Here is a 20,991-nt window from a genome sequence, read left to right as displayed (position 1 = left end):
CCAAAGGCTAAATTTAACTAATTTCAGTGAAGAAATCAATGAAATTTAATTATTTTTCTCAATAAATGAAGAAAAAGCCCAGTGTCAAGAAGAAGAGAACACTGAATGTGTCAAGAAGAAGCCGATTATGTTTGTATGATAGTTAAATAAAAATAATACAGACATATAATGGTATAACCCAGTTCCTAAAAATATAAGGACAATTTGTCTGATGCATTGCAATATAAACAAGATATAATCTGTTCAAAATGTAATCCACATTTGTAGTTATACTCAAACTTCTTGCAGGTTTGAATGTTCACTATTCGGGTTAATTGCAGAGTCATTCATTATTCTGTAATGAATCCCTTAAGGAAAAAAAGGTTGGAAAACGTTTTACAAGAAGATCTACTCTTTCCACTACTACTACTCAGGCCAAACTTCAACTGAAACAAAAGACCTTTAATCAAATGTAGTGGGAAGAAGATCATAGATTTATTGAGCATGTTGATGCTCCCCAGGTGATCTATATATATTTTTTTCTATTTTGGACTCTTCATGAGCTTTAGTGTCATCTGGGCGAGAATGCCAACTTGCACTCAAGATCATGATCAAATATGGAGGTTGCATTCGCATTCGTGCTCCCAATAAAATACATTTAGCAGCAGCCTTGGAACAAACATATTTATCATTAATACTGGTAAGATCTTCAGCACACAAGACTGTGCACACTAAATTCATACAAGCTCTGTATTATATCCTTCAGCTTTATTAAGAAAAGTGCTTTTTGGTAAATTTGGTATATTTTTTTGGTATATTTTTTATGTATTTTTTTTTATCTTGTGGGCACAAGATAAAAAAAATACCACCTTTTGGGACTTTAAGGGCTCCGTAGTAATTACTTCTCTCTTCTCTAATAATGTTAGTGATAAAACAGTTACGTTCTTTCTATTTGAGGATGGTTTCCTTCACAGTAAAACCCTGTGCAGCTAATTGGCTGCCCTGAGCAGCTGTACCCACACAGTTGGGTCCCTGTTTCTCAGTGTAGTCCTACAGTAAGCACAGCGCTGTTCAAACATTTACACAAGAGACAAGTGAATTCACCACAGTTCATTTAATCACATCTGGACAATACTTTCTCTAAGCCTTCTGGCTAATCTTTTTAAATCCATCGTGTTCCTTGGTGTTTCTCAGATTGATATTGAGGATTAGCGATAATCCCTACATGTGTAATAAATTGCAGCCGGGACTGAGACACTGATCAGCCCACTTCAGACTGAAGAAACCTCATGTTACACTGATGAGGAGCACCATTGCTTTTGGCACGGGCTTATCAATAGAAATATCCGGGAGGAGGTTGAAGTGTCTATATAACTCTTTAGCTGCTGTTGAGAACCGGCTTATATTTTAATTTCATTGCCCAAACAGAAGCAAAACTTCAAGAGTAATCCACATCTAAGCCGAGCATCTTGAGGACCTCAGCAATGATCTCCACTGTGATGTGCAGCAGAGAGACGCTACTAAACATTCAGTGCAGCTCTGTCAGGATCGAGCCCCGCAGGAACTCCATTCCCCCAACACAGACTCTCACTGCTAAACATCTGCTGGCGTACCTGCCCAGACCACAGCCAGAGTCCATCCGTTACACTCCTTACTCTTACAAGGTACAGCTTTCTTTATTATATGATGTGATGTGTTTTTTAAAAACTGTTAATTGGTTCTTGAACATACCGATATTGAACAACTTAACTAGCAAACAAAAAGGGAAATGACACAGGTGACAGTGGTAAATGACCTTTACATTTTCTATTTAACTGAGCAGAGCTTAGAGTCTAATGTTGGTGTAATTCAGAGAAATCTGCAATATTTCCTTGATTTTTTTTCTGGGGAAGCAAGAAGCACATACCTGAACTTCTCTAATTTAAGGTGCTGCATCACTTCACTCAACCATTTAATGCGTCTGGGGGGTTCTGAGCATCTCCAAATCACTAAAATGAACGTTTTTACATAATTGCCTTTTTCTCTTCTTCGCTTTGTACCCCATACCTGCTTTTAATACTAATTGTGGTTTAAGATTCTGTTTCATATTAAAATTTGGACAAATTCTGTGTAACCAGTCTCTGTATACATTTTTTAAAAATGCCAAATTCTGTATTCTTTTTTATTAAGAATTCACTCTTTAAAAATAGTTTCGTTGCTCAACCCTCATATATGAAGAATGTTTTTGTCTAACTTGAGTCAGACCCACAGTTTGTAATGTTTTTCATTACTCTGCTGTAAAAAAAATTAAAGTATTATAAATGTTATGAATTGTTATGAACTATAACACCAAATATGTACAGTGTCAAATCCTATGAACAAGGGAGGCAGAAAGTGATCTACACGAGTCAAAGATGGACTCAACATTGGGAGCTGTTTCGATTTTGACTGTTTTTTGAGAACAGTGAAGATCTATAGCACAGAGGAATAAACTATATCAGGCTATTGCTACACAGACAACACTTGTTAGGAAAATCAATTCATTGATGGTTTTGGTCTTTTAACAAGAAAATTGTAGAATATTGCCAGAATTATTCTTTAAATAATAAAGATCATAGTTCATTTTGATGTTTTTTTTCCCTAAAAACACAAACATCCCGCCAGATAGATATATAGATAGATACTCTATTAATCCCGAAGGGAATTTAAGCATATAGTGGTCTATTTAGTACAGACAATACAAACCAATGAAGAAAACAACAGGAGCTACTAAACAGGTGCCCACTCTGAATTACTGATGATTGGACTTGTTTTGTTCAGTTTAGTCAAAGATTCATAGTTACTGACTATTTTTTAAGTAAAGTCTCAAAGTTACTAGGAATGATTGAATCAGTCAGTAACGTTGATGATTCATTTGGTTCAGATTGAGGATTCAGTGTTTGTACGTTCATGTGCAGAGCACCTCTACAGCACCTCCTCCCAAAATGAGATAGCTGCAAAGGATTCATCATAGCACCAGTCCTCACCTTACGGGCATTTTTTTAATCTTTAGGAGTTTTTTGGATACGGAGAGACAGAAAGTACACAATGGACATGGTGTCCAGATTCTGGCACAATATGTCCACATCACCAGTATCCACAGCCACATTTCTCCAACATATTTGGAATGGGACACATCTTATGAATGTTCTTGTCCTTTGTGTGTCAGTTTTGTACTCATGTACTTATTGTTCTTTATTTCAGGCTGCAGCTAAATCCACTGTTGCTTCCGTGATGACCACCGAAAGAACCTCTCTCATCCACAACATGAACTATGCCAACGGCTCATCGCTCCCGCCATCCCAGGAGGCCTCTCCCTCCCAGACCCAGAGCCCCCGCAGCCAGTCCTCTCAGGCTCTGACTTTGGTCAAGCAAGAGCCCCCTCACCAGCACACTATCCAAGCAGCTCCTCTGGAAACAGTAGATGAGACCCCAAAGCCTCAGCGTTTGCATCGCAGCAGAAACCTCAGGCGTTTCAGCTCCAGGTGGCGCCAATCAATAGGCTCTGCTGGCAGCAGCAGCATTCCCGTCCATGCAGCAGAGAAACTGCATGCTGCAAAGACTCTCAAGAAGCGCTGTAAGCTGCTAGGTGATGAGCACTCATTACATATTACTGCCAGCAATCAGCGGCAACGTTATGTCACCAAAGATGGCAAGTGCAGGGTCAATCTTGGACCTATTACAGACAAGATTCGCTTTATCTCAGATATTTTCACCACATTAGTGGACCTCAAGTATCGCTGGTTCCTTCTCGTCTTCACTATGGGCTACATTCTCACATGGGTGGCCTTTGGTGGGATCTACTTCTTAGGTGCCTGGTTGCGTGACGACATTGCCCATGTCCATGACCAACAATGGCAGGCATGCTTTGAAAATGTCGACAGTTTCCTATCAGCGCTGCTGCTGTCATTAGAGAGCCAGAGGACTATTGGGTATGGCTCCAGGATGGTGACAGCTAACTGCCCTGAGGGTGTGGTCCTCCTGATGGTCCAGTCCATCCTTGGCTCCATTATCGACGCTCTGATGGTGGGCTGCATGTTTGTGAAAATCTCCCGTCCACAGCAGAGAGCCCAGACGCTGATCTTCAGCAAGCACTGCGTCATATGTGAACGTGACGAGAAGCTGTGCATGCTCTTCCGCATCGGCGATCTGAGAGAGAGCCACATGGTGGATGCCAAGATCCGAGCCAAGCTGATCAAGTCTAGACAGACCAAGGAGGGCGAGTTCATCCCACTGGAGCAGTCAGAGATCAATCTGGGCTATGACACTGGTGGAGACAGGCTCCTCCTGGTGGAACCTCAGACTATTACCCATGTCATCAATGAAAGCAGCCCCTTCTGGGAGGTTGGGCTCGAGCGCTTGAAGAGGGAGTCGTTTGAGATCATTGTCATCCTGGAGGGCATCGTGGAAGCATCTGGTTTGTAGTATTTTTAAGGCTGGTGCTGTCCTCCAACTAAGGCCATTTCCATACTAACATTTGAAAACAATGTCTACATGCAGAAAGTTTTCCATCTACATTTGCATTTTCAGATCCTTTTCTGTCTATATTCTGGCAAAGAGTTTGTTTTGATGGAGAGACCATGTGGCCTACTGCTTGATCTTCAGGATATGTGCTTTTTCTACTCGGACTCTCCCTGTAATCACTTGTTTAATGTTTCAGTATCACCAAACACACACCAAAGGTGTTGCCCTTTACACATCTTTGTTTCTGCACAACTTGCACCCATTAGCCAGAGAGTTTATTTACTCTCTAACTGAAACTGAAAATATATTTTCCATAAGGTGGTGGTAGGCTACCTTTTCACCAGCAGCAAACAAACATATCAATTAACAACCATTTCTTCCATTTTAGCAGCACATGTTTTATTTAGCTATGTGATGAAGTCATAGTAGATGGATAGCAACAGCCTGTAGATAGTAGACAGAGTTGCACGCTACTGCTGCCAATTCAAAATACAAATCATCAATGTTGACAGTTCTCAAAAAAAGTTCTGTTTCTCATTGCTGGTAAATGTTGGCCAGATATGGTTGGAAAGCCAGAAATGGAGAGAAAAACATGTGTTTTCAAATGTATCTGTATAAAAGGCTTTTTTGTTTTTTACTTGTCACAGTAAGAACCAGTAGGAGCACAGGTGGAAATAATAATAAAAAAAAAATATGGCTGAATTCCATTTAGCTGCCTCAATGTCCTGGTATTGTGTGAGCAGGTTTACTGTCATACTGCCATGACTTACTGGGACATTTGAAAAGAACGAAGGCATCGTTTATTAGTTATGCCTGTGCTTTTCCGACTGTGGCAAGTGAAAACCTCGGCTGTGTAAAAAGCCTGAATTAATTTGTTTGGTCTTTTTCCAATAAAGTGACATTTACCTGATTCTCTGACTGTTCACTGTGTTGCAGGTATGACATGCCAAGCTAGGACATCCTACACAGAGGATGAGGTCCTGTGGGGCCACCGATTTGAGTCGTGCATTTCCTTGGAGAAAGGGGCGTTTCGTGTGGACTACAGTGCATTTGACAAAACCTTTGAAGTCCAAATGTCCCAACTGAGTGCAAAGCACAGAAACACAGAAAAGGAAAAAGAAATTGTATTTTAGAAAATGTTGACAAAACAAACACTTCTTGTTTCTGTACATGACATGACATATGACATATATAATGACATATAATGAGTGACTTAAAGTGATTGTGACATACCCTGATAAATAACAAATCATTTTTTCATGAATATTGATCTCAGGGTAGCCATAATTTCTGTTGTTCTGTCTAATAAGGTTTTCTGCACATATTTATTATAATATGCCATTCTAATAATGCTATGTTATATTATGAATGGTTTATGATGTGTTTAAATCATACTACAAAAATAAAAATAAACATCGTCCTAAACTCATCTGTCTGCGGTCATGTCTGGGCAATTAAAAAAATATTGTGGCAAAATAATCTTAACACAAAGGTCGACTCACTAGCTTTGCTGGACCTTTTTATCATGGTCTTCATGTAATCTAAATAATAAACTTCAGTGACATGATAACAGGTGAACATATACATATTAACATTAGCAAAATGTAACAAAAGCACTCATGCTATAGTCACTGCTTCATTAAACATGTTACTAGCATTTAATGTTGTAGCTAATTGCGGTAAAATGAATTTTAATTCCTTTATAAATCATGGGGCAGTTTAATCTCTACAATACCATTTTTAAAATTTATCAGATGATCAGCTTGATCATATTTATATACGCAAAACCTTAAAGGATAGGTTTACATTTTTTTACAATTTTAGACTATTGTCTAAAAACAATAGTCAGGAGCCCAAATAAACATTGACACATGTTTCTTGCTGTAATCATTCCTCCTGTTCATACTGGCCATTAAGAGATCCCCTCGTAATGCACTTTCAATGTAAGTGATAGAGGACAAAATCCAAAAGCCTCATTCAGTGCAAAAGTTTATTTAGAAGTTTAATTGACCCAAATTGGACCAATTAAGTCAATATCTTTCGAAGTTACAGTCTTTTTACAGCCATATTCCCTCTTTTTTGTTACAATCCTTCCAGTGCAGCCAAACAGGAAAACACTGATGAGACACAAAGAGGGAATTTTGTTACTAAATAGACTATAACTGTGGGAGATATCCACTTTATTTGACTAACTCAGACAGCTGAGGCCTCATATTAGCTTCAGATAAACTTCTAAATATATTTTTGCTCAAAACAAGGACTCTGGCTTTAGTCCCCCATCACTTACATCGTAAATGCATTTGAAGGTGATCTTATAATGGTCAGAATGAACAGGAGGAATAATTACAGCAAGCAAAAACTGTTTCAGTGTTCATTTGGACTTAAGATAGACTTGAAAAATTGCGAACTCATCCTTTAATCTGAAAAGTGACTACAGCTGTCAGTTAAACAAAGTAAAAAGTAAAATATTTCCCTTTAAAATTTAGTGAAGTAATTCGAATAAAGCAGCATGGAAGTACTGGAGTACAAATACCACAAAATTGTACTTAAGTACAGTGCTTTGGTAAATGTACTTAGCTACTTAATATTTTTATGACGTTTGTTGGAAACACTTCATTTTACCTTCAGTGTGAAAGACACTCATGGGTGTATTGTAAGATCTATAATAAGATAATATAGATAATATAAAGTCTTACTATACGTTCATGCACATACTCCAGCCCAGCAGGTGGCGAAGATGCGCCAAATGTCACATGTCGGCTCTTAAAATGCAAAGCCGAAGAAGTAGAAATATCAGAAGAACAGCATGATGGGATATGAGAGTCCTCCGGCGGCGCGCTGCCGCCATGTCACCTAGGGAGAAACATTTAGCGCTTCTTTCTGTCCTAGGCGTAGTTAGTCTTGCTCTCTATTATAGTCCCACTTTTCTCTACGCGACCTTAATTCTTGCACTTTGTTGTATTGTGTGTTACTATAACAGCGGAGAACCGCTTCCCGCCAGGTTAGGCCTAAATCCGCGGGCTGGCCTGAACGTTCCAGCCGCGCTCCGGCCCTGGTTGTGGGATTGGTGGGTGACCGACGTGTCGGTGACCGCACGGGGTAGAGCGAAGAGTAGCAGCAACAAAGCCGGGCTTCGGGAGTCTGAGGGACACTTCAGACCAAGACCTGCTGATACTGGGATTTATCGGAGGGAAGCTTTGGCTACTGACTCGTTTCTTTTCAGCCCTCGGGATTTCCTCATGGGGAGTTACATCGGGAAACCTGAAAGCCCAACCGCTGACTTTGGGAGGCCGAGAGCGGCGAGAAACCCCCGGGAGCAGCTGCGGGAAAAACTGTCCAGACCCAACCATGCTGTCTATACCCCAAACAGGAGGCTGTCATTTGCTGGGTACGTTTATAATAAAGTAATACACAATTATACCAGCACCGTAAGCTGGCTCAGTCCGCGGCGTCAGGAGGAAAGGTTGAGCATCATTTAGTGAAGGAAGGGATTTTTATTGGCACGAAACAAGCGTAACTATATGTGGAAATCCCCTCCAGACATGTTTTAAGATGTGTGTGTATATATAACACTTACTTTACTAATAATGTCTGGTGTATTTGTTCACAAAAAGTTCTATTATATTGTTAAAACCTTTAAAATTACATCTATTCCTTCTCCCTTCATTAATAAAAAAAATCAGAAACAGTGAATATACAAATATGTCATTTCAAAAGTTTAACAGCTTCACAGGAAACGTCTCCTACTTTACTGTAAAGTCCTTTCTCAGTGTTTGTGCACTGGAGGCTTCATTTTTCCACATCACACATGTGTAAATTGAGTATTGGAGCAGGATTAGCTTCCAAACTAGTTGTGATGCCACAAATTATGCTTGAAGGCTCACACCTCAAAACTGGATTTTCAATGAGCTCAGAGAAACTTTCCACTTTCAGCAGATGGATGTGAAAACAGACTTCTATTGTCAAACTCTGCACACTCATCATTCTGCACAGTGAAGTTCAAACATCCGACTGTAGCAGGAACAAGAAAAACACATGTTTGAGTAGAGAGGAACTTTAATAAATGTATCTTGATTAATTTTTGAAATATATCTGCAGGTTCAAAGATTTCACCGCAGTAGCAAGATGATTATCACTATTCAAGAAGTAACACTGCTGTGTATCATACGTTTAGCTCCCACCGTTCAACTGCTCACAGGAGGTACTGGTGATTTGTATGCAGGGACATTTCTAGAGCTACTACAATGAGTGGAAACTTGGCTTCTAGTTGTTCTTAAAGACTTAAGAGTTGGAAGAGAGTTTTAATTTCCTTTATTTATATTTTAAGCATATAACAACTTAAATACATGCAATTCTTCACAAACTATTCTTAACACAACACTGTTAAAAAAAACATACAAACAAAAAAACAACAAAGACAGAATATACTTGAATAGAAAACAAAAAAGAACCTACAAGAAAAACAAAGAAATCCTCCGTTATTTTATTACCATCATACATCTTTAATCTGCTGGTTAACATCATTTCATAGGACATTGATTTACTTAACAATTTAATCCATTCAATGAAAGTGGGAGCTTTAGGGCTTTTCCGAAGCCTCAGGATAAGTTTGGGTGCCCTCGGATTAGGAAAGCCCAATCTCTCTTCCATAGTCTTTAAGGTTTCTTCCCACAGTGGACAGACAACAGTACAGTTCTAGCGATCACAGGCAGGTAGAGAATGATTATTGAGGCACCGAGTCATACAAACATGCACGACTGTCAGCTTCATGTACTGTTTGATGTGTCCTCATCGTTGACTTCAGTAATCTGTATGTTAGGACATGATGTGGTCACATAGTCCGCCCTAATTAAATTAAAAGCAGCGAGTTTTATCCTCAAATATATGTTCATGATCTCACATATGTCAGTTGTCTGCCCAGAATGGTGAAATGTTAAATCCAAGATACAGATTGTGCGGCCAGTACTCCAACCTATAGAGCAGAGCTAAGCAGCACAGTGTGCGGAAATACTGGATTTAAAACCCTGGTTTCAACTGAGGCAAACATCATTCATGGCAGACAGGAAACATCCTTTTGATCACAAACATATCTCATCTACTAGATGCAGGTAGCATTTATCTATCCTTTCATCATATTGTTTTTCCTCACAGGGAGCCAGTGGGGACAGCGGGGAGGTTCACGATCACCCCCCAGCGTCACTACCCCCTGCAGCAGCCGGGCGTCTCCTCGGTGGGAGTCCTGCCTCCTGTCAAATGGGACGGCTTCAGGAAGAAAAGCATCCTCAGCCCTCGAAACTCCCCGGCTGCCCTCAGTCCAGTCACTGTGAAGATCGCCAGGCCTGACCACAACTCCCCAAGGTCTTTACCTGCAAACACTTTGTCTGCCATCATACCAGCGTTTCCATCATTTAGTCTATTATCTAGAAATAAACCACATACGGCATATGTTGCATTACTGCTTATCATCTGTGCCATTTATTTCTATTCATTTTACTATTGTATGAAAATCAGCTTGAGTGAGTGATAACAGTAACTTGATGATCACTGAGATGGATTACCTCCATGTATTATAATTTTAACACTTCCTGAAAAAGGATCACAGAGAGCTTTGCATAAAAAGTGTCACAGACCTAAAGGGGAAATATTCTTCATCTACGCTTCACTCAGAGTTGTGTCCATATCCATACAGTAGTCCCGTCACATATCTGATGTTAAGTATTTGTTCACACTTCATCCAATGCTTCACCAAAGCCTGATATGTGGGTTGAGCTCTACTGTGGTCTTGCTGTTTGAAAGTTAACGCTGACCAGAGCTGTATTGTCTCTGTTTTTGTTTTGTTAGTTTGGACCATCTGAGTTGTGCAGGGCTCCCCAAGGCCCCCGCTGACCCTTGCTCCAGAGAAAGTGTCCTCAAGGTGTTGAAGGAAAGCCGCAAGAGAGAAGTGCAGGATGAGGACAGAAGCTTAACGACTGAACAGAAAAGCAAAAGAAGGTACCAGGTTGAAACAGTGTCTGAACACTTTCTATTCGCTTCAGCAGATTTACTTTAGTCGCTGTGTCTGACCTTGAACTTTGTCAAGCTTATTTTCCTCCGACGGCTTCACAGAATAGCAGAAGATATAAACAAAGTATTGGCAGATGTGTACCGTATCTTTTTCCGTTCTATCCACTATCAGGAGCATACAGGTCAGATTGCTCCGTTACTTTATTCTTATTAAAGCGGAGAGGACGTCAGTGTGGACGTGTTGATACAGGAAGGTTTTGACAGCACTTAGACAGCCTGTCTGTTTCCAACTGCTGTTAACATGTGAGCTGCATCCAGATATGTTATCTGGATAAGGAAAAACACATGTCAACAGAACACATAGTAATGCTGTGGAATCAGCCCGACCACATCTGGTGGGTGGTCTGGTTTGATCTGATCTCAGCTGAGTGTAAATGTAACGTGTACGGTGCGGCCACGTTCTTGAGGGGAAAAAAAATCCACCCAACATGTTGAAAGGTTGCCTCTCTCTGCTTCTTGCTGCTATCTAAAGCTTCTCATCCAAAAGCTAACGTGAAGACCTTCCTCTGCAAAGGAAAACTAACTAGAGCCCAAACAACATATAACTGCAGGACACTCCACAAGGACATCCAAGATGAGGGTCGTATGACTGATGGGGGGTAGCCAACTAATGCTAGCAGGCTCCTCAACAGGCACTCATTACATTCTCAGAGTATAAGTAATGTTAGCCTAATTAGCAGCGCTGCTGAGAAGTAGCCTAAGGATGTCTGTGTCTGTCTCAAGATCCTCGCCTTGCACAATGTAATCTCACGCATCAATTCCCTTGACCTGAGATAATGTTACCTCACACAGATCGTATGTTAATACCAAGTGGAAATGTGTAATGTCTAGCATGAGCACAGTACTGAAGCTCAAATGCCATTTTTAGCTAACAGCAGTGACACGACACCACACAGAGCATTAGAAATGAATCATATAAATGCTTAGATGATAAACTCGTTGTTTGGTGTTTATTGTATTTGATATGTTTGCAGTCTTGCTGTTTTTAACAAATTGAGACATTCTGCCTTAAAAAAGACAAATACTACTCAGGACTTGATTCACACATTCAGTCAATTTAGGTGTTGTGCATGTTTGTAATACATTTTCATTTTACTAGGCGTAACGACAGCGGTGGAAGCGCACACTCTGCTTTTGAGCCTCTTTTGCCCAATGGAACACCGTCACAACTGGTCCCCAAGTGAGTTTAACTTCTTAAGTGACACCTCACTGTCAGATCTTGTCTTTATGTTTTACTGACTGTGTATTTGATGCTGTGAAGCCCATAGCGCTGGGTGAAGAACAGTGGTTATTAAAGTGGAAATGCTTTTCCTTTCCTTCCTCCAGGCCAGGAAGCCTGAAAAGAGGGATGACGTCTGTGGCGGAAGAGTCCATCATGAAGAGGTCTCGTACCTCGTCCATCAGCTCTGGCAGTGGAGTCCATGCCCCAAGAGGAACCCCAGGCACCAGGAGAAACCCTATTCACAGCTCCTACAGCTCTTCACTAGGCCTCAGCCAGGTAATTCTTATCTGCTGCATCACAGCACACATGGCACTGCAGAGATAAAGTGAAGATGTTAAGCTTTATCTGCATGTTTACATTCACAGTGGAAGAAACCGTCAGCGCCCAGCTCTCCTCTGTCCAGCCCTGTATCTTCTCGCTCTCAGACACCAGAGGGAGCCTCGAAAAGACCCAGGTATGTCTCTGCTGGTTCCCTGCCTTCACGCCGAGTCCGGTCATCCACATCTGATCTAATATTACAATTTGTATCTTGTGATTTCATTACCAGAGAGGACGACGGACTGTCTCCTAGCTCTGCATCCTCAGTGAGATCAGACCAGATAGCCTCCGACAAGGCACCTGTTACTTGTAAGTCTCCTTTATCACCAGTGGCCTGCTCAGGGGAGAGACATTTAGACAGTCTAGTAAACAAAGGACTTCCTCAGGCGTAGGAGTGCTGCTCTGTGCAGCAGATTATACAAGTCTGGATAATGGTGAAGGAACATTTCAGTCGATAATTAAAGTTGCATAAGGCTACTTTTCCCAGTTGCAATTAGATGCTACTATAATTGGACAGTGTCGTGTGATTTCCCTCCCACACCGACGATACATGTTGTCCTAAATTTCCAAACATGAGGCTAGGTTGTGTAGTACTCTTCTATTTATAGGATAAAAAAACCCTCACATTTCTATCTTGTTCCTAGTTCTTTTATTATACATGACAACATTTAACCACAAATGCTACATATAGATAAAAAGTTCTTTCTTTTTACCAGAGAAGGATTTGTTGTTGAAACATTGTCATGTTCATGTGAAATAAACGAAAAACAGGGAGCGGCTAATTTATTATTGTTACCCAGCACCTGCAAAGAATTTATGGATGTGCATGTGTCTTCTCATGATTGCACGACTCTTCCTCTCTAAACGTGATAATCTGCAGTATCTGTGTCAAGCTGCAGATGGTTTTCGGGCGGTAGTGTACTTAGTTTACCTGCTGCCGCTGTCACATAACACCAAAAACCTCCGACAACTTAAACATGACTTTTTTTCATTGAAGACAGGATCTGACTTGTTTGCATTTGGTTGTTTAGACACTGATTTGTCTTTTTGTTTGATTTATTCATTATCGTCCATCATATGGTGTTTTTGCAGCCAAACTGACTCCAGTCCCCAAGATCCCAGTCACTACCTCAAAAGAATCTACTGGTAGTGGTGGGAAGAGAAAACGGAAGATCCAGCTGGTGTCCAGCCACCCGGACAACCACATCTCTCTGGTGAGGAGTGCTGCTTGCTGCTTGAAACCCTTATTTTTTAATTATGTGTTATAGTGGCCGAGGTTTCTCCATGTTGCTCACGGTGCTTGTTGATTTGCAGCCTCCGCCTCCAGAGCTGGGCTACACCATCACTGCAAAAGACCTAGATGAAGAGAAAAGGGCTGCCATCAGCAAGATCCAGAAGGTCCTGGAGACACCCGGTAAGTAAAAGCAGCAACAGGAAAAAAAACCAATTTAACTCTGCTTCACTGTTTATTTCATGCTGTACTGCAATCCTTTGTTCTCAGGACTGTTAGACATGTTTAATCTTTAGTGGCTGTTGACTCGATATTTTTTTTTTTTTAGCTCCAGAGCCGGAGAAATCAGTCTCTCCCCCAGCCTCAACTTCCACCCAGCCTGCCTTGTCAACCACCTCTGCCCCCCCCACCACCACCACCACCCTGAGTAGCCTTCTGGCAGCTCCTCTGCCGACAGCTTCCAGCTCTGCCATCCCAGTCATCAACCTGGATCCAAGCCCAGGCAGCAGTGTCAGCACAGCATCTGCAGCCTCTAACCCGCTGCTGGAGGCTCTGAAGATGAAGAGCAGCAGCACTCCTGCTAGCTCCACATCTGCTCCCAGCACAACTACAGGTGGGAAGTGAAGGGGTCAAACACGCATACTTGATGGAGAACAGATGAATTGATGGTGACATAAGTCCTCTTGTACCAAGAACAGCTCAAACTGTTCCTCCAGTAATGGGAAGACAACACAAATGAGTTGATGATTATGCACACAAAATTTACAAACTGAAAATTGTGTTTTTGAAATCACATTTTCAACCTGGATTTTTGGACTGAGATAACTAAAGATACATTTTAAAACTATAGAGATGTTTTTTTTAATATCAAACATAAGGAGGTTAAATGTCAAACAGAAGAATAAAAACAAAATAACAAAAGTCACAATTTTTAATTTGTCTTTTAATCTTTTTCTTTGTTCTGTTATTATTTATCTTTTTAATACACTGACCCAAAGTTTATAGACTAAAGTAAATTTATATATCTTATATCATTCCAATTTATCATACAGTACCAGTCAAAAGTTTGGACACAGTTTCTAGGTTTCTGTATGCTTATTAGATTCTGACTTGTTTTTCTCTCCATAATCGGCTTGTAGTGTCTGCAGTAACCACACTGGTGCAACCCAGTGGCTTAAACCTGAAGACGTCGACTACAGTGGATGCCCCACAGCTCCCTCCTGCCTCCCAGTCTCAGGCCTCCTCTTCTAGTGTGGAGCAGCCCTCTGCCTTTACTCAGGTGCTGGGCCAAGTCTCCAAGCCTCCCAGTAGCACCGTGTCTGCAGCAGGCCTGTTTAGTCTGACCAGCCAGACCAGCACCCCCACTGCTTTTTCAGCGTCTAACCCGGTCACTGCTACTACTGCTCCAGCCAGCAGCTCAGAGTCACTCAGTAACACCAACCCTCTGCTGGCTTCAGGGTTCAAGCCCATCTTCTCTGTCACCACCGCATCCTCCTCAGCTGTACCACCCCTAGAGAGCAAACCTGCTGTCCAAAACTTCAAGCCCATCTTTGGAAGTGCCGCAGCCGCAGCAGGTGGCGGCTTTGTGCAGCCTCCATCCCTCACAACCACCAACCCATCATCTACAGTTTCCTCAACTAGTACATCCTCAATGTTTGCTGCGTCAACAAGCAGCACCACAGTTGCACCATCAGTTTTCACTGGCTTGACCAACACCCCCACTGGAACAGCCTCCACCAGCTCCACCACCACCAAGCAGCCCGCAGCCGAGTTGGCAGTAAAATCCCTTTTCGGAAACTGGCCTACGCCATCAACAACAAGTACGAGCTCAGCCCCAGCGCAAGCCTCTGCTGCAGCGGGCACGTTTCAGTTTGGAGCTGCTACCACCACCGCTGCAGCTGCAGCTCCCCTCACCGCTCCTACCACCACCTCCAGCAACGGCACCTTCACCTTTGGTGCTACACAGCCGGACGCTCAAGCCGCCAACCAGAAGGTTTTCCCCTTCGGCCAGGCGCCACCCAGCCAGAGCACAACCACTGCTTCATTTGGAGTTTTTGCTATGGCCAACACAGCCTCCACCACTGCTCCCCCCACCACCCAGTCCACGTTCAATTTTGGAAAGCCGTCGTTTGAAGCGCCAGCAACGCAGTCGACCTTCAGCTCCACGGCAGCACCGCCAAAACCGTTCACGTTTGGAGGCGGTGGAGTAACATCCACGCCGGCCTCTAACCCTGCCCCGGCCCCTTTCAATTTCGGGGCACCTGCTTCCACCACAGCTTCCAGCTTTGGGACCCCAGCTAAACCAGCATTTGGAGCCGGCTCGACTGGTTTTGGTTTTGGTGGCACCACCGCTCCCTCGGCTGCTCCCTCAGCTGCTCCCTTAGCTCCTCCGAGCTTCGGTGCAGCAACCCAGACTCAGAGCTCCTCTTCAGCCTCTTTTGCGTTTGGCGGTGCTGCTCCTCAGCAAGCTCCCCCCGGCCCTGCTCAGCCAGCATCCACTGGATTTAACTTTGGTGCTGGTATGCCACGTCCCCAGTTTGGAACACCAGTCTCCAATAATCCTGCACCACAGATGGGAGGCTTCAACTTTGGGGCTGCTGCTACTGACAAACCAGCTTTTGGTAAGGAAGGAAGACATCTGTTTTGTTTTGCTTGTTTATAGTTAAAGTTAGAGTTAAAAACACACATTTGATGGTCAAATCCTCTGAGCCAGCAAAGGGTTCCTTGTTCACACAGAAACTGACCAATCACATGCATTTGGAACATCTTTTGCTATCATATCCGCAAACGCAAGCTATGATTAATAAATAATCTTTCTCGTGATTCAATAATTTGGTTGCAGTCTGCTGCCTGTATGAGAATGACAACTAATCTGAATGATAATAAGGAAGATGTAGCTCCGAATTTATCAAAAAACCCTCTCTTCATAGAAAAATTGATGGAAACCTGTCATCCGCAGATCTTTTGAAGTGAATCACACTATGGACAGAGTTATTTCTTTTGCTCAATCACAGTTTGCTGAATTCAGCATGCTTCCACAGATGACTTCTGAAATGGTTTGGTGATTATTCACTCAGCACGGCTTGCTAGGTTCAAATTATGTGTTACTTTCCCTGCAGGGACATCTACACCATCCTTCGGCCAGAGTGCTGCTGGTCCAATTCCCTTCGGAAGTCCTGGAACTCCGGTCCAAGGCTTCAATGCTGTTCCTTTCGGTAGGTCATTCATGCTGTTTTTACGACGGGGTGACGATGCAATACGTTGATCTGAGCTATGAGCTCCGGTGACTATTCAAGCTGTGCTGACATGCCAAGTGTTTTTCCACAGCACAACATGGTTACAAGGTTTTGATGAAGTGTTTGAGGTGTGCTTGTTTTCATGTCTCTTAGCAACACTGATGCGTCTGAAGGTGATCAGTAAACCGTTATAAAGGCTGATATCTGCAAGTACTGACAGGAATGTAGCAGTGAAACATAAATCCAAAACTCAGTTAGAAGCTGCAAAAGTACAGAGAGCTGAATAGACTGAGACAGAGTCGACGCTTTCTCTCTAGTTGCCACATGTGTTCAGTACAAGACATCTTGATACAGGGGAGGACACATCACAGGTTGGCCGCTGTCAGTCCAAACACCAAGCAGGACCACACGCATGTATTCACAGTTTGTCATGATTTAAGTGGACTAAATTGGTTAAACAGTGTAAAGAGTGTTTTGGGGTTGCTGTTGCATGCTGTGCATTTATAACTGAGGATTTGGGCCCTGATCCTCGCATCACTCCCTCATTCTTGATCCCTAAACATCGACAGTTTGAATCATCAGTCGAGGAGCCTTTAATTTGAGTCGAAGCATCACGTTTTTCTTCTTCTTTTGTGTCATAGCACAGAGAGCAACAAAGCATAACAGTCTACCGATGTTACAAACCTAGTCCTGTCTTAAAATCCCCTAACTTCAATGAGAATAATAAGAGCAATCTATAGAAAGGAGAACAGAGTAGTGCAATACTCACTATGTTTCTCTGAGCTCTGACACTCTCAGCTCTGATATTGAATGCAAGGGAAGTCAGTTAAATCACTCCCAAGTGTCACAAGAGTCTGGCACTGCTTTATTGTTCTTTGCTCTGGTGTGATTTCCATTTTGGCTGACAGTCAGTCAGATGCCGTGCAGTGGAGATGCTCTGCAAAGAGGTGCAGCACATAGTTTATGTCTGCTCTCCTTTTTAGTGTATCTGGTCCTTAACTAAATATAATGCAAAGGCTGTTTCAGGCAAATCATCTTGGAAAATTGTGATTTGAGTCAACCAGAAATAGATATTTCTATTAAAATGTTACAGGTAGAGAGATCAGAAAGAAACGTTAATTTCATTCCCTAGAAGCGACACGTCTTAACATGTCCTGTGTGTTTCATTATCAGGGTCTCCGGCGACTCCCTCCTTCTCTATCGGGGCTGGATCGAAGCCATCTGGAGCACGGCAGAGGCTGCAGGCGCGGAGGCAACACAACAGGAAGAAGTAACCTGCTACAAACCTTTCGGAGGACTTCAGCTGTTGCTGCAATGGCTAATCTGGGTAACATTGCTCTGTTCTAAGCCCAACATCCCCAAACCAGGCTGCCACCATGCCCTCTGCTTCCTTCCCTCCTCCATTGGATTGTGCTGGCCCGAAACATTGTGTTTGCAGAGGAGTTGGAAAGAGCGCACCAGCTTGCTTAGTTCATGCTGCCTGGATGACTACATGACCCAGCGAGGGAATGTAGCGATGAGGAGATAGGATCCATAACAATGTACTATACTTGAAGAGAGAAAAGACGATTGAATAGTTTGATTCTGAACAAAAAGCATATCCAAAGTTCTCTTTTCCTTTACAGTACATGGACACTCCCATTGGCTCGTCTTAAAGAGAAAGTTGAGTCAGGCAAAGACATGGAGCCTCGGCTCAAACATTTATTTTTTTACATGAAGTGCTTGTTGGTTTGTATGTTACCGAAGATTTGAGTACATTCTCTTAATGAATCTGAATAGAGCGAAATGTGTGTGAAATGTGTTGATTCAGATGAGGACACATGCTCAAGGTACACAACGCTGCAGTGTAAATGTAAAGTTATGAGACGTTTGCATTTTAAATTATTTTTTTAATTGGCTCTCTGACCCTGTAAATGAATGATGTGTTTCTGCACTTAAAGGGCAACTTAGTAAATGTCTCTGATTGTTACTGTAGTTAGTGCAGACCCTTGTGTTCTTGTTTCATACTCTGTGATTGCAAGCATTCCCAAAGTCCTCGTATGGACGGCCTTTTTTTTTGTTTTTGTTCTTTTTTTTTTAAATAGTGATTGCCAACACTGATGTAATTAGCAGGTCAGTATATGATTAGGATGATTACTCTTGACTTGTTCTGACAAACCAAAGCCAATTCCTCAACTTCATGCCTGTGAAAAGAATCTGTGACCTTTTTATTTCATCTTTAAATCCTGAGATGTGTTTGTTTGTGCCAGACTACCTCTCTTTACTCCCAGGCACTGAATCCTTGTTAATTCACTGAGTAATATCAAATCTAATAGGATTGATGATAAGTCAGGCTTTTGTTCATAAGATTTTCTCTTTCAACTACTGTTAATGCAGATGTATCTTAATAAATAGTGAGTTTTAAACATCTACACAGCAACACATTTTCCATTTTCCCACCTCTGAAGCATCACTGTTAGAGTAGATAACAGCACATTAATGTAACATCAGATTTAGTAAAAATAGGAAGTCCTTATCTGCTTGGTAATTACAGAAAATCTCACTATGATGCAGGGATTTTTGTAATCGTAATTGCACAATGAATTGTAGAGTTTTGTCAAGCAAACATGGCGGTAAATCTATTGATGTCATCAGTCAAAGGTATTTTATCAAAAGTTTTCTCTGTTCTCAGTAAGAATCACTTCTTGTGAAAAGTGAGCAGCGTCTGATGCAGTTTTCTTTTTTCTTCGATTAGTTAACTTTGAATTAATAAAAACTGAATTTGGATGTGGATGTTCCAACAAGAACACATGAACACTTCAAGATTGTTATCCCATTCTTCTACTTTTCTAACCGTGAACAGTTATTGTGCAGTACGGAGTTACTTAGAACAGACCCACTGACTGGTTGGTCGCACGGTTGTCATTTCTGACGGCCTTTACTTTTACAAAAATACTCGTTTTGCAGCTCGGGGTACAGCGGGGGGCGGGAGCGGGGGCTGGGGGGGGGGGGGGGGGGACACTGGCCACTTGTTGGTATGTCTGGCTACTGAGCGTGGTATTACAACAAATCAGCCAACTCTAATCATCTTTATCTTGTTATTTCTGTGTCATACCAAACATTTGGCTCATCTCATGTAGGACTGCTTTATAACAAAAAAAAAAAGAAGACATATTCCAGTAACACAAAAGGGATTTTCTACTATAACAGGTCAAAATGTTTGCTGTGAAAATTCAATACTTGTGCTTCCCCTTACCTTAGCCTGGGCCTAAACCTTTACCCCGACCTCAGTCATGGAGGGTAACTACTGGAACGGTATTGACACAAGTAGAGCTGCAACGATTAGATGATTAGTTGCCAACTATTTTGATAATCATTTGAGCCAGTTAAAAAAAAAAAAAAAAAGTTCAAATCCTCTTGTTCCAGCTTCTCAAATGTGAATATTCTCAGTTGTCTTAATCCTCTGTGATGGTAAACTGAATATCTTTGGGTTCTGGACTGTTGTCGGGGGAAAAACATTTTATAATCATTTTCTGACATTTTATAGCAAATAATTGCTATATTATAGTAAATTAATTGCTGCCGTAGACACAAGACCTGCAATCAAGAAAAAGAATATTGCCAAGCTCACAAACCATCTTGGAGGAGCGGTGAGAGCAAAACAAGCCCAGTTTTCATACTCTTGAGCGGAGAGAGATTTATAATTTAAAACTCCTGCAGTTTCATTATCAGCTACACCTCTCTGATTATTCATGATGCCGTAACTGAAGGAGGAATCTAAACTGACACCTACATCGAGAGCAGTAACAATTATTTCTTGACAAAGTATTCATATTCATTAACAGAAGAATATTGAGACTCGGCGCACAGGTGCTGCAGTATTCGTTCCTCAGTGTATTGTCGTTTTTAATAAGTGTGGTAAGAATACTGAGACAATAATGAAACAGGATTGCGGCTGTATAAAAGCTGTCTGAGATTGGGACATACGGGGCTCAAATAAACACTTGAACACTGGAGTACAGTATGCATTAAAACAAAAATCAGGTGCCCATATGAACACATATGACAGGTTGTAATGTAAGTGATGAAGGGCAAAATCCACACAGTCCTTGTTTTGTGCAAAAATGTATTTAAAAGATTATTTGAAGATAATATTCAGCTTCAGCAGTGTGATCTCTGAAAGGCCAGTATGAACTTGCAATGTTCATTTGTTTTAAGACAGACTTGAACAATTGTGCACATACACTTTAACCCCCCCTTCCAGGCACAAATGTGTTTTGCTTCTTGTTACTTCAGTTGGATGTTTTAGCTTCATTGTGCAGGATGATGTTTGTGCAGAGTTTGACACTAGAAGGCTGTTTTCGCTTCAATCTGCTCAAAGTGGCACATTTATTTGAGCTCATTGAAAATCTGAGTTTAAGGGGCGGGCCTACGATCATGATTTGTGACATCACAAATAGTTTGGAGCCAATCGTGGTCCA

At 41.8% G+C, this 20,991-nt stretch overlaps 2 protein-coding genes across 2 annotated transcripts; both read left to right on the top strand.

Annotated features, from left to right (window-relative positions):
• The first annotated feature begins 1,264 nt into the window (after positions 1 to 1,264).
• On the top strand, positions 1,265 to 5,795 carry LOC137195047 (G protein-activated inward rectifier potassium channel 3-like). Its single transcript, XM_067607121.1, has 3 exons — positions 1,265 to 1,643; positions 3,202 to 4,414; positions 5,398 to 5,795. The coding sequence occupies exons 1-3, from the start codon at positions 1,464 to 1,466 to the stop codon at positions 5,592 to 5,594; spliced, it is 1,590 nt and encodes a 529-aa protein (XP_067463222.1). The 5' UTR covers positions 1,265 to 1,463; the 3' UTR covers positions 5,595 to 5,795.
• Positions 5,796 to 7,263: 1,468 nt separating this feature from the next.
• On the top strand, positions 7,264 to 19,333 carry pom121 (POM121 transmembrane nucleoporin). The gene is made up of 13 exons (XM_067608718.1): positions 7,264 to 7,849; positions 9,613 to 9,819; positions 10,303 to 10,452; positions 11,624 to 11,704; positions 11,851 to 12,022; positions 12,112 to 12,200; positions 12,294 to 12,373; positions 13,157 to 13,278; positions 13,379 to 13,478; positions 13,624 to 13,908; positions 14,435 to 15,916; positions 16,415 to 16,510; positions 17,705 to 19,333. The coding sequence occupies exons 1-13, from the start codon at positions 7,278 to 7,280 to the stop codon at positions 17,803 to 17,805; spliced, it is 3,537 nt and encodes a 1,178-aa protein (XP_067464819.1). The 5' UTR covers positions 7,264 to 7,277; the 3' UTR covers positions 17,806 to 19,333.
• The last annotated feature ends 1,658 nt before the right edge of the window (positions 19,334 to 20,991 follow it).

Source organism: Thunnus thynnus, chromosome 13 (genome assembly GCF_963924715.1).
Source record: "Thunnus thynnus chromosome 13, fThuThy2.1, whole genome shotgun sequence".
Classification (NCBI taxonomy): Eukaryota; Metazoa; Chordata; class Actinopteri; order Scombriformes; family Scombridae; genus Thunnus; species Thunnus thynnus.
The sequence above is the reverse complement of the archived record's forward strand: the minus strand, read 5'-3'. Positions and strand labels throughout refer to the sequence as shown.

Bases quoted from the DNA above. Each gene is read 5' to 3' on its own strand.
- LOC137195047 (XM_067607121.1), top strand. From the start codon at position 1,464: ATGATCTCCACTGTGATGTGCAGCAGAGAGACGCTACTAAACATTCAG. The intron at 1,644-3,201 runs GTACAGCTTTCT...TCTTTATTTCAG, and splicing joins ACACTCCTTACTCTTACAAG to GCTGCAGCTAAATCCACTGT. The intron at 4,415-5,397 runs GTTTGTAGTATT...ACTGTGTTGCAG, and splicing joins GGGCATCGTGGAAGCATCTG to GTATGACATGCCAAGCTAGG.
- pom121 (XM_067608718.1), top strand. From the start codon at position 7,278: ATGAGAGTCCTCCGGCGGCGCGCTGCCGCCATGTCACCTAGGGAGAAA. The intron at 9,820-10,302 runs GTCTTTACCTGC...TTGTTTTGTTAG, and splicing joins CCTGACCACAACTCCCCAAG to TTTGGACCATCTGAGTTGTG. The intron at 12,374-13,156 runs GTAAGTCTCCTT...GTGTTTTTGCAG, and splicing joins CGACAAGGCACCTGTTACTT to CCAAACTGACTCCAGTCCCC.